This window comes from Onychostruthus taczanowskii, unplaced genomic scaffold (genome assembly GCF_017590055.1).
Source record: "Onychostruthus taczanowskii isolate IOZ18803 unplaced genomic scaffold, ASM1759005v1 scaffold113, whole genome shotgun sequence".
Taxonomy (NCBI): Eukaryota; Metazoa; Chordata; class Aves; order Passeriformes; family Passeridae; genus Onychostruthus; species Onychostruthus taczanowskii.
Genome location: NW_024497963.1, coordinates 1,647,262 through 1,660,773, shown reverse-complemented (window position 1 = coordinate 1,660,773; position 13,512 = coordinate 1,647,262). Strand labels below are relative to the sequence as shown.

The 13,512-nt window shown below is 42.1% G+C and overlaps 1 protein-coding gene across 1 annotated transcript; it reads left to right on the top strand.

Moving 5' to 3' along the window:
- The first annotated feature begins 651 nt into the window (after nt 1-651).
- Nucleotides 652-5,551, top strand: CLEC3A (C-type lectin domain family 3 member A). The gene is made up of 3 exons (XM_041426597.1): nt 652-766; nt 2,413-2,493; nt 5,160-5,551. Exons 1-3 carry the CDS (start codon nt 652-654, stop codon nt 5,549-5,551), a joined length of 588 nt encoding a protein of 195 aa, XP_041282531.1.
- The last annotated feature ends 7,961 nt before the right edge of the window (nt 5,552-13,512 follow it).

Here is a 13,512-nt window from a genome sequence, read left to right as displayed (position 1 = left end):
GGAGAGCACTGCTACCTTTTATTCCCCTAACTAGACCCTGCTGATTGCTGTTCTCAACCAGAAATGCAGTCATATCTATCAAGCATTATTAACTCTTCATAAACCAATACATGCACTCCTCACATAATGTGATTTTAATGTTTTATCCTCTGTGTGGGTCTGTAGTTGCAGTGCTTGCATGTCTTGAGGGAGCAGCATCCTGGTTGTGCTTCAGTGGAAGGTGGTGGCCGCTGTCCTGACTTAACCGGCCTGGGGCAGAGCCGTGCTGGGCAAGCCTCTGGCACTTGTGGAAATCCTCTGGCTGCCCCTCCTGGAGGCTGGCAGAGCACAAGCACCCGTCTGCTTTTCCCCAGGTTTTGGCTCCGATGTTAAGCTCAGGGGTGAGGCAATCAGGGCAGTGATCAGGGCTGGGACAGCTGAGCTCAGAATGGAAACAGCACTTGCAGATGGGATGGGAGAACAAGGGGGTGTCTTATGCTACAGCCGGCTCAAGCACTAAACATTTCGTAAGCAAGGAGCCCAGCCCAGCCTGCCAGCACACCTTATAAAGCTGGGCTCAGGCAGTCCCTGCTGACATGGCTCTGGGTGACCTCTCTCAGAGCTGCTACAGGGAATCTCTTCAAGCTCCCTCTTAGGGTCTTTCAAGGAGACATGGCACAACCTGGACTTATGATTTTTCTACTTATAACCTTACTACTGCTGGATCAGACCATCAGCCAGGCTTCCAAATTCAAAGCCAGGAAGCACAGCAAACGTAGAGTGAAAGGTACTGGGTCTGAACTGGGAGGAGGGATAGAACCTTATAGACTATGCAAATTTACTGTGTACTTTAAACAGCACTGCATGAACCAGAAAGTAACATTACACAAATGTTTATTTATAAAGGACACTTGAGTCTATATTATATCTGTGTTTTAAATATTTTTATGTGTGTTAGCAAAGCCACAAATAAGGTGCCAGAATGAATTATGAAAATAGAGCTGTATAACAGCTGCAAATATATTGCTCTGTTCTGGCTGTTCACCTCTGTCAACATTATTTAGAACTCACAGGTACAGCTGAGAGAGGACTCTGGCTGATCATTCCTAGTTATGTAGCTATATTGACTAAGATCAGAAAAATGGACATTTGTATATATGGGGGAAACAAGCAGAAGTATTCAGGCTTCAAGGATCATTGTTCAGATTTGTGTACAATTTCCTAATTTTAACAGAATGCATGTCCACTGTCTGCTGCTTGTCTACTCTTTGTGGAATATTACTCCACTTGTATGAAAAACACTGTGAAATGGCAAGTCAAACTAATTAGCAGGTCAAGATCAATGAATTAGCAGAAGATAAAGCATCAGTTCCCACAGCAAAGCTTAAGAGTAAATACAAAACCACAGAATCTTCTTTAGAAATATCTGTGTATTTAATTTAGAGACGTATTTCTAATAAAAGCAGGTATGATGGAGGTTCATTGATGGCAAGTATTTGAACTCCTAGTTAACTTTAAAAAAAATGTGGCTTTGATAGAGCTATTGTACAAGAAGATTGAGCTGCTCTGGGGCCACACAGTTGTAGACACTTCCTTCTCCCTTGGGATCTCGAGGGTTTTAAGCTTAGGTGTCCTAAGGACAGGCTGTTTATATTTTTTTTGTGCCAGCACAGAGTAGCCCTGATTGGAGAATAGAGAATTCTGCCTTGGGGAAGCAGGGAGCCCTGAAAGATATTATGGTGATTAAAGAAAAAAAAGAGGACATGAAAATGGAGTTATGGGCAAATTAGCTTCTTTTCGTATCCCATCATATTTTTGGTGCTTTTTAAAGTGCTACAAAATGCTGATTCAGCGTGATTTTGTGTGACTCAAGTCCCCAGGCCCTCTCTGTACTGAGGGACCGAGGAAGGCTAATCCTGGGAAGTAGAGATTGCAGCTCAGCAAGCACACCTGCAACATTCAGACTGTTTATTTGTTGTTCCTCCCTGTCCTAAAACAAGAGTTGTGTGCAACTTTCATGCTCACAGAAATAACATTTCTTTGAAGAAACACAACTTGCATCTTGCTATTTTTTGTATGTCATGTCCATACATCAGAGTGTACAGCTTCAAAAGAAAAAGGGACATTTTCTGTAAATTAGATACCAGCTCACCAAATAATGATTAGCTGCAACAATCCATGATTTTCAAACAGTTTTTAGGACAACATCCATGACAAAATAGGAGAAGAAAATGTAAAGGTGGGTTCCTCATGTTTTTTATAGAAATCCTAGAGGCATGTTTTCATTAAGCACAAATCTTTTAAAATAATCAAAATGCATCTCAGCAATGCATCTCAAAATGTAACCCATGATATTTTGAAACAGATTTTAACATGTAATTTTTTTTCTCTGTGTGCATATTTGTTAATTTTTATATATTCTTTTTGTGTAAGAAAAAGATGACCTGAAGACCCAGATTGACAAATTGTGGCGAGAAGTAAATGCTCTGAAGGAAATACAAGCACTCCAGACAGGTAAAGCAGCTCATGCTGGTCAGTGGCTTCCAAAATTTCTCACTGCCTCTCTTCTTCACTTCCACCCCTCTCTTTAATGGGATTTTATGACTGAGGAATGCAGCTCCATAAAACCATGGTGTGCCATAGCTTTACCAGACAAATATTGAAGGAAGTATTCAAGTAAAATCAGGTCTCAGCTACTGGGGAATGAGTGGTCATTCTTCACTGAGAGCAATAACTGCTTTTGTCTTTGCTATGCACAACTTCAAGCTCTGAGTTTTGTGTCATCAAAGGCAGCACAGTGAGGGTTCCTGGGTCTGAGAGTTTAGGTGGTCAGCAAGTTCAGTGCCCAGCTTTGATATGAACATATATTCAAATGTGAATGTTGCCATAAAACTTCAAAGTGATATCCACTGTGAATTCAGAAATATTCAGGACCAACGTGCAGAGTCCTTTAAGTATTTCAATAACCAGATGGAAATTACCAAACAAAATAAGAAGGGTAAATACACACGCACCTACTAGACAGTTGTGCTTTTTCACAGCTGTTGACACAAAACCTGGCATTTAAACATGTACAAGAGGACATTACAGAGGAAATTACATCATTCTCATGAAACAGAATGTATTTTCCTTAGGGATGGTAATCTCTGGGTTGTTCAGTTTTATGTCTTGGGTTACATAGAGCTTTTGGGGCTTTACAAAATATTTTTATTTCAAATGTCTTATAAGAAGGCTTTAGAAGTTTCTTAAAAGAGGGAGCCTGTTCTAGACAAGTAACTCTTGTTTAAAAGTAATTCTTGTGTTGCTTCCAGAAGGAGCTTGAGAGGAAGCATGCAGTGGCTTAGAAATGAAACCAGAACTGGGAGACTTTCTCTCCTCAAAACTTATTTTGAGCTTTATTCTAAATTTATAACCCACACTGTGCAACTGGAATCCAAATCTGGCAAAAAGACACCTATCACCCCCCTAGCTCTGACTGTCTTTGTTAATGTCCTTGTAACAACTGAAAAAAGGAGCTCCATTTTTAGCTTATGGACATTTCCAAGACACACCATAAAAATCTGATTTCTTCTTTTGCTTGAACTTCCTGGGCCTCCTTTCTACACAGAGTGAAATATGAAATGCTGCCACACACCATTTTGCAGCACATACTCCCTCCCTAAAGACATCCAGTTCTTATAATTGCTGCAGCATTGCTGAAGTCTCTCTGATCATTCCCATAAATATAAATTTGTTAAAGAGTTCCACATTTAATAAATAGGTTCATTACTTGGGCCATTGAAAGGGTTAAAATTTGAAGGTTAAACCCTAACAGAAAATTATGACTCTGAAAATGCAGCTAAGGAATACAGTGAATACTACAACTGGAAATACTAAAAAGTTGAGACATAGGATGTGGTCCAAAGTGACTTTGATAGCCTATTGATCAGAGACATAATTTTTTTTTACAAGAACAGATGATAAGAATTAAAACCAGATTATAGAAAACATCAGGACAGAAGACGTACATAAGTACAAGATGAGCTTAAGCAATAAATGAAATAATCTGCAAGTAATAACATGCAGGATTCTTAAAATAATTGCTACAGGAGTCTATTCCAGGCTTTGGTACCTTCCTCAGCTCAGAAGAAACACTCCACCAGGGAGGGTTCATCTTGCCATCATTATTTTTCTTGGGAGAATCAGTTTTTCACTAATCTGCATTAGGAGAGCTGAAAGGCAAAGTTTAAGGATTCCCTCCTGTGTTCCTGCCCCCAGAGACCTCAGGCTGGAAAACAACCCCTGCAGCAGCTCTGCAAGGCAATTCCAGCAGCTGCCAAATTAACCCTCTGGTCCATTCGGACTTTACATCAAGACTTCCCCAGCAGAAGTAAAAGCAAACAGATTTATAAATTCAAATGGTTAGAAGATTGGGTCCGGATTGTCCTGTAAGCTCAGTAATAAGTGTGCACTTTTTAAATGCAGTTATAGATTTAAGTCACTTTACCTCATTTGGATTTAGAGCTTGAAGCTGGAGACTTTGCTGGAAAGAAAATATATTAATTCCAAGGGAGGTGAATATGCAATCTTCTACAGGTAGAATTACACTTTTAGTAATCACTCAGGGATTTGTATTACTAATTTCAAATCAATATTTTCCTGGTGAGCAGGACACATTTAATACAGCAGATTTCTGTCCTACCTTTGCTTGCTGGGCTTAGATAAGGTGTAAAAATTTACTTTACTTAAATATCACCAAGATTAAAAGGCATTTAGATCTGTCTCCACTATAAAGGCAAATACAGATTTCCTGATAACCAACTTACATCTGGCAACAAAACAAATTTCATCCATTCCATCAGTTTCAGGACTGCTGAAATAAGGTAGAAAACACATAAAAGCATCACTATTTGGTAAAAGGGGCACTGAGAACAGGCCTGGGTTATTTTTCAGCAGTCTGTTCCCAAAGGCATGCTGATGTGCTGGCTGCACGTAGGGTCCTACATGAACTGGAGCACCAGCAGGTAAGCCTGACCTTACTCCAAATTTCAGGCCCACTCTGAGTCAAAAGCCTTTCACTGGCTGAAGGATTTGTCTGCTCAAGTTTCAAGGTGCTTTTGGAAAATTATCATTTGGAGAAGCATTACTGAAAGCTGAGGCCCACACTTGCACTGAGTGTACAAACTCGTGTCTGTTCACAGTGTGTCTTCGTGGCACCAAGGCCCACAAGAAGTGCTACCTCATGTCAGAAGGCACCAAGCACTTCCACGAGGCCAATGAGGACTGCATAGCCAAGGGGGGGACGTTGGCTATCCCGAGGAATAGCGAGGAGACGAACATCCTTCGAGACTACGGCAAGAAAAGCGTGCCCAGCGCGTCCGAGTTCTGGCTGGGTGTCACCGACATGGTCAATGAAGGGAGGTTTGTGGATGTCAATGGCATGGCTCTGCAGTACTCCAACTGGGACCGTGCCCAGCCCAACGGGGGCAAGAGGGAAAACTGTGTCTTCCTCTCTCAGTCAGCCCAGGGCAAGTGGGGGGATGAAGTCTGCCGCACTGCCAAGAGATACGTTTGTGAATTCCTGATCCCATAATTACAGACACAAAAGACCACGGCCGTGTTTTGGGTTATCAACACACATTTTTGCTTAGTAACCCCTCCCACTTACAGAGTGGTGAGTTAAAACTATCCTTCTCCTGCCTTGAACTCACTCTTTCCTGAAGCACAAGTTTTCTCTGTTAATTTATTTTCTATTCATATGCTAAAAATGTTTAGTGAGTACTCTCAATATGTACAGGATATATATGTTTTGGCCTATATTGTATCATATTTTGGCATATTACTTCAGCCTGACATAGGGGTTGCTGGATTTCACATGCTATTTCTGTACTTTAATTAGAAAATACTGCTGCATGGTAACCCTTTCCAGTATGAGCAGAAGGGATCCTCTCTGTTCCAAAGTTTAAGAGGGACTTCAGGATTATGTGAGCTCCTGTGAAAAACAACCATCATCCTTTACGGAGTCTAACTGAAATAACCTGTGGGCAAGTGTTTTACCTATGGGTTAAGAATGCTGAATGAAACAGAAAAATCTGGTGTTAATTATTTAACTACATACAGTTCACGGTGATACACTGCTAGAAAAAGGGGGAGTAGCACTTTTAAAACATCAGTTAGTCTAGACATGTTTGCCTCTAAATGTCTCAATTATGGTTAAATATTAGATGTCATTTGGAACATTCCCATAGAAGAAAGCAGTCTGGGACTAGATCACGCTCTGCTGTGTGAAGCCTTGCTAAGCCTTGTCTCCTGCAGGCTCAGACAGGTTCTGCCATTCACAGGTTGCTCTGGAAAGCTCCAGGAGAGAGACAGGAGCTCCTTTCTGGCACAGCATTCCCTCCTCTCCCATGGGAAGGGCAGCACACCCCAGGGGAACAGCAGAGTGTGGCCAGACCACATGCAAATGTTCCAGTTTAACACCTGGCATTAGAAAATGAGGTAAAACATGCTGGCTGCTTTTGGCTGTTCACAACTTCACAACAGAGATTTGCCTTCATGTCATAAATAGCAGTTTCTCTCATTTCATTTAAATATTTAAATATATTGCTGCTTGGAGGATAATTGCTGTTTCTTATCTATTAAGGCTGCAAGATTTTCTTGAAGTATGCAATAAATCTGCAATTACCATAATTTAATTGTTGTAGTATTTTTGACAGCTTATGCACCCATGTGAAGGCCTTTCTTTCCTAGGACTTTTCTTGAGGATTCAAGAAGGGTACTTTTTCTACTATTGTACTTAGAGGCCACAGGATAAAATTTGGATCCCTGCTGTATGATACAGCCCAAAAGCTCTATAAGATCTAACTACTCAAGGCATCTGCAATGTGTAGTGTTTAAATTAATTTTCCATCACTTCATGTATTTGTAAATAACCTGATTCTGAATTCTCTCATTTACTCCTGAGTTGAAATAGAGCAGCAAAAACGGCCCAAATATATGCAATTTTCTTTCAAAATCTACCAACATTTGCTATGGTTGGCGTAAAAAATTTTGTACATGATTAAAAGTCTGTATGGCTTCTTAACCTCTGATTTGTCTGATGTAAGTCAGTATCTCAGCACATCCTTACAGCTACAGTGAAACTGAAAATTTACCACAAATTCCACACCTTATGTGACTGGCACAGAACTACATTTTCAGGGGTTATTTTGCTGGTGTAATCATTATAAAGAATGTGAGCCACTTCATGAAGTTTCTCTACAAGGTATGAAATTATCACATAAAAATCTCATTTTTAAAAAACACTTTCTGGGTGATCCTGTAAGAAAACATTTATCATCTTGAGACTGGCAATAAAAACAACCTTGTGACAGTGGATGGTTCTTGTGGAGAATCCAGCTGAGTTTTTGGGATCAGCCCTCATTATTACATTGCAGAATCCTGGAATGCACAAGGAATTCTTGAGATCAGAAGCAGGTAACAAAGAAACTATCTTCAGCTTCCCTTTCTATCCTCTGCTGTAGAGACACTGTGATTAAGGGAAGACAACAAGCTCATAGAAATTTTATAAGCATATAAACCTTCTCAGAATTTTACCTGCACAGAAATATATTTTTATATATTAAAAAATTAAATCTATTTGCCAATATATGGTAATTAAGTAGCATCCACTGGATTTTGCTAACATACCGGGGCAGTAGGAGACTTGATGTAGTCCTTGCCCACCAGAGATAAGCTTTACTGCCTTTTTAAAAAATTTTAAATCCAGATTTTTCAGTCTTCATTAGATGCCCTATGAAACTCGAAATTCTGCTAGTGTTAAAATAAAATCAGTTTCAGAATGTCAGAACTGTACCTGCTCCCATGTGTGTATATGCAGCTGTTCAGTAATGTTAATGACTACAGCCTAAGTCCACGAGGGCACTTCTAGGAAGAGTTAATGAAGAAGTTGCTAATAGCACCCTACCTGAGCAGTGCATACCATAAATCACTACACCTCAACCTGGCCTCTGATGGTTTGCCAGACACCACCAAGCAGGCTGCAAAATGGTCTCTCCCCTTTCAAAAAATCAATGCTATGCACATGACCAAACAATCAAGGCAAAATAAAGAGATATGTTACTATGAATAATAAAAATATAATAACCTCATATGAAACACATTATGGCAATGAGGTACAAAATACTCCATTTCCACAGTGGCAATCAGCATTTTGCTCAGGATAGTAGGTGGCCCTTGGTTTTCAGAAAGGTTGAGAAGTGCTCTAAGCACAACAGAAAAGCTTTTTCTAGTAATAAGCAATTTATTGTTGGCTGGTCCATGTAATAACTGTTTACTAAGGAATACATTAAGCACTCTGTAACCTTTAACAAATTATTTATAAGTGCTAATTAATGAAAACCATCTTTTTGTTAGCATGCTGTCAGAATGATTAATCTGTTCTTAGTGTCATGAAAGACAGATGCCCCCAATAGTCTCATTTGGCTTTCTTGGCAAGTGGGAATAAGTAGGAGTGAATAAACAAGGTTACATAGGAAACACTGATTAGAAGGAAATGATTACCATATGAATGGGGTAATTCTGCTGAAATATTGAGGGAAGGTGATCAGAATAGAATGTTCTGGAGACTCTGCCAGGTTTCTTTCCCAGGCACTGAATTTGTAGTGTTGAATTGAAAGAAGAGAAAAAGGCCTTTGGTGAATAGGCAGGGAAATGTCAAGCTTTACTCAAGGTACAGATGTTCTTTACTCAATGTCATCTGTACTCAAGGTACAGATGTTCTTCATTATGCAGGGTACAAAACCTGGGAGAAAGAAGCTCATTAGTAGAGCTGGGTGAAGAATGGGTTGTCTGGTTTTGTGGTCATACCAAAAAAATAGGAAAGAAAATTGATCTCAAGTCTCCCTTAGCTGCCATGTCAACCAGATAGTATTAAAAGGTGATTTTAATACCTTTTTTTTTTTTATCATGATGCAACAAACTTCACTGCAGTGAAGAACCCCTGCTTCTCTTACTTGTGCTTCTTGCCACCCCCCTGCTTGGCAGAGTATTTACACTCACAGGCACCTCTACTTCCCTCTGGTGCCAGCAAACAGAGCGGGGCCCTCATTCCTCTGTAAGATCAAGACACAGCTGACTTTTATTGAGGAAAGCTCTTCTCCCGAAGGGATGACACTTGACGTTAGGAGCTAATGAATCATGTGAAAAACATTCAGGAATATCATCTTTAGCTGAGAGTGCTTTTTAACACTCTTATATGCTACCTTTGAGTATTCCAAGTGCTCCCTGAATATTGTATCAGAGGATCCCCATTAGAGGATTGTGTGTAGCTTTGGGCCACAAAAGTGTGTGTTTGGAGATATTTACTAACATGCTTTGGGAGTTTCTTGTTACCATCAAAGACAGAATAATTGCGAAGAGTTTTATGATTTTGATCAAAGAGTTAAAAGGCTGGATTCTCTCCATCTATGGATTAGGGGTCCAGCATAGAAATGTTTGTGCCAAGAAAAGCAATTTAGAAATGAGCAATGAGAGCACATTGTTAACCATTACTCTTAAAAGATCTATTTTTCATTCTAAAAGGCTGCACAAGCACAGACTATTTTTGGAAGTAACTCTCCCTTCGGTCCCTCTTCAAACCCAGAGAATATATATATATATTCTCTTTCAGTAAGGAAAGGTCAACACCATAAATCAAACATTGTGTGCAGTCAAAGCAAGACTTTCAAGGGAACTCATGACCAGCTTTTAAGGAGTATATTCTGATCCAAGACCCAAGGTCCAACAGTGTTCAATGCTCAATAATTGAGCCTTTTTGAAAGTCCAGCTACTTGGTGCCAATAGGCTATTCTAGGCATTGGAAATTTTTTTCTCTGATAGAGACATACCAATGCACTGTGTTTTCCAGGTCATCATTTACCAGCTGAAATGAAGTCCAATGTAGCCAATAATTTGCACTTCCATAAATGCTTTTTTTTCTTTTTAGATCATCTTTAAATTAAGTTAGTACATTAGGCAACTGTGACTGGGTTTTTTTGTTACTGAATTACAGGATCAGTAAATATCAGGAATGTAAATTAATGTAGTGGCAGCCTCTTACTGAATTCAAATTGATTTTCAGGCAGAACAAGAATTAGCTAGAGGTCCATAAAATAGTCCACTGAATTGTAAGTAACATGCATAGGGATAGAATTCCCACAGTCTGACCAAGGAAACAAAGTTATGACTGCAAACCAGATGTGATGTGCTTTATTGGCATCACAGAAATTCAGAGAGAGATGGAAAGAATATCAAGATCAACAGATAATTGTGCACAGTGATCCAAAGGGAAACGAGAGGGTGTAGAATGACCTATGGTACTTGATGCAAATGCATTACTTAAATTATTTGAAAATACAAGGTGGATTCAAATCCCTGACAAATGAAATGTCACTATGTCAATTGCTAATAGCAAAATCAGAACCAGGTCAAGATTTTTCAGAGTATTTAAAAATAAGTTTACTGCAGTCCATACTGCACTAGCTTCTCTGACATTAATAAGTCTTGTTTTCCTTGACATAATTCAGCAGCTAGCCTGTGGAAAAATAAAACTCCACTGAAGTATTTTTGTAGAATTTATCCGAAATATTGTTTTCCCTTTTAGCAGTAAAGAAAATTCACTAGGATGCTACCAATTCACCAGGATATGGAGCTGGCAAGCACATCCAATGCTATGTTTCCTGATTTCGTCTCAAGACTGCTCCAGCCTCAGACTTGACAGGGTTTTGTGTTGTCAGTGGGTAGTGAAGCCAAACTCTGAACACACAGCTGAGGCTGCACTCTTGAAAGCAGATGGCAAGCAGAAAATGGTCTCAGATAAACCCTGACAGCTCTTCTAAATAGTTACATGAAAACTTGTGGTAGTCTTAAGTCTGGTTGTGATTAATTGGTAACCGTAAGTGCATTAGGGTGTTTGAGAGGCGGGGAGAAATTCTGATGATATACAACACATATTATGACATTTCTCTATTGTCATTTCTTTATTACTTTGTGGGTTTGTAAATGAAGTTGTATGTTTTTTTTCCCTGAATATTTTCATATGTACTGTAAACTACCATCTTCAAAGAGAAATATGTCATACAGCAAAGCATTCTGCACTGTAGGCTGGGCACCTGCTGAAGAGATTTTTGAAAATCAAAGTGGATGAAAATGGTTCGTTAAAGAATTGAAATACAAAGGGCAGAGACAGGGTGCTCTCAGACTGCTTCTAGTCCTCAGGATCCACATTCTCAAAACAATTTTGCCATGTATGAGACAACTCCTGCAGGAGGGTTTCCAAAGTGTCTGAAGTGTTAAAAAAAAAATTAAATTACAAACAAGCTACAAGAGGATCCAAGAGCCCAGGCTGTGCCAATTCAGTGCTTGCAGACAGTGAAGGTAAACTGAAATGTCAAAGACCTTGCCTGGTGCTACAGGAACTCCAGTGCAGAAAATCTCCTCTGCTTCAACTGCACTTGGAGAAGCAAAGCAGCAGGAGGATGGAAAGTCAGGGCAGTGGTTCTGAGAGATCAACAGAGACTCCAAAGAGGGTCTAAGGGCATTGAACTGTGGTCAGAAATGCCCCATTATCTGCTGAGGCAGAGCAGACAGTGAGGTGCGCACTAGCCCTAGGTACTCCTTCTCTTGGGGCATAGCCTGCTTTTAACAGCTTCCAACCCAGCAGCACCCCAAACCAGAAATAACCCTTAGACCTTGGCTGAATCACCCAAATCCAGGAACAAACCCCAAAACCAGACACACCCCACACCCAGCAGCACGCATCTGACACACACAGAAACACCCCCAAACTGTGAAGTTTCTCCCCTAATTGGCAGCACCCACCACACTCAGGCACATCCCCAAAACCTGTTGGCAATCTCCTAACCCCTAAACACCCTCAAGCCCAGGGACACATCTTAAACCCACCAACAGTCCTGCATGAACCACAAGACATCCCTGACCAGATCTTCCCCCAGGCCAGGACACACCCCAGAGCTGGCCGAGGCTGTGCCACATCCCCCAGCCAGGCTCCCCAGTCCAGCCAGGACAGGGAAGGCACTGTCAGTCCCAGGGAAGGAGAGAATCCACTGGTGCCATGCCCTAGTGCTGACCTCGAGAAAGGCAGAGGAGAATGGCTGACAAAGGAGAGTCGGATCACCCAGTGCAGATGAGAAGACTTTACTGTGCTGGGTGAGAGGGGCCCAGCCCTGGGGCTGGCACACAGCTGCTCCTGGGGTGAATTTCTGGACGGCTGTAGGGCTTCTTCTCCCGCCGCTCCTGCCGCAGGACGTGCCGGGCCCGTATGGGCCCAAAGCAGGAGCAGCTCTCCCTCCTCACGGCCCTGGAGCAAGGGGAGCGTCCCCAGGCAGGGTCCTGCCGCACCATTGCCAAATGGCCAGAGCAGTGGAGTGCTTGGAGAGCCTCTGCCCGCCCAGAGGGAGCAGCAGGACACAGGCAAGGCCTCAGAGCCCCTGCAATGCCCTCCTCCCTCAGCAGCCCTGGGCAAGCTCCTTCCTCAGCAGCCCAGTCACCTCTGCAGGTCACGCTGACACCCAGCATCCTTCTAACACTGCCTTGCTAATGATGTCACAATGGCTGCTGCGACTGCCCATCTGTGTGCACACAGTGCCCCCAGTTTGGGACACTGTTGCACTTCGTATTTATTTTATTGATTCCTTGGTAAGTGGTTCGTTGTGTTGTACCCTCATGTTCTCCCTGAGTTGGTTTCCCCCTGGGTTTTACTTTCCCTCAAAGCTGCCCCTCAACAAAGAACAGCCCCCAGCCATTGTTCCAGCTCTTTCCCTGCCTGTCAAGGCAACCCAGCCCCTTTTGTTCCCGAATCTTCCCTGCCACTCTCAGCTTTCGCCAATCCCTGACTACACCATCTCTTTGGAATGTCTTTACTGCTGGAGGCCCCTTTGGCGCTAACCCATCCTCTCCACCCTCCTACCCCACGAGGCCGCAGACACTCGATGTAATCCCCTCACTCTGCCCCCGAGGATTTCAATTCCCTATTGGTTTGCTGTTAGTATCCACCCCCTGCATAAAACTGTACCTTGTACAGCGTGCGCCGGCCCCGGGGGTGACTGTGATCGCCGCCCCGCCCGAGGACTGCGTGGTGCCCGGGGCCCTGAAGCACGCCGTGCCGCAGCCCACTTTCCCTGCCTGGAAGGCTGTGCCCCAGGGCCGGCACCCCGAAGCGGGCCGTAGCCAGGGCCCGGCGGCAGCAGCCGCAGTACCGGACAGCAGCACAGGGCGGCAGCACCGCCTCTGAGGCAGCTGACGCTTAGGGCGCAGGGGACTCGCTCAGAAGAAACTCGGCAAAAACGCAGCGCAGGTTCTTTAATTACCACAGAGGATCTTTTCCTCTTGCTGTTTCAAGCAGGTTTTTTTGTTAATGTGTATGAACAAAAGTTGTATTTGTATTTTCAAACCCGATGGATCTAAGAAGCTTTGACTATTTTAAACCCACATATATAATAATGTATGAGGGGCTATTTTGAAATCAATTTATATGTAAATATATATATAAAATGA

What these genes read in the sequence shown, in the direction of transcription:
- CLEC3A (XM_041426597.1), top strand. Translation starts at nt 652, where the DNA reads ATGGCACAACCTGGACTTATGATTTTTCTACTTATAACCTTACTACTG. An exon ending in CAGCAAACGTAGAGTGAAAG is followed by an intron (nt 767 to 2,412) that starts GTACTGGGTCTG and finishes TTTTTGTGTAAG; the next exon opens with AAAAAGATGACCTGAAGACC. An exon ending in AATACAAGCACTCCAGACAG is followed by an intron (nt 2,494 to 5,159) that starts GTAAAGCAGCTC and finishes GTCTGTTCACAG; the next exon opens with TGTGTCTTCGTGGCACCAAG.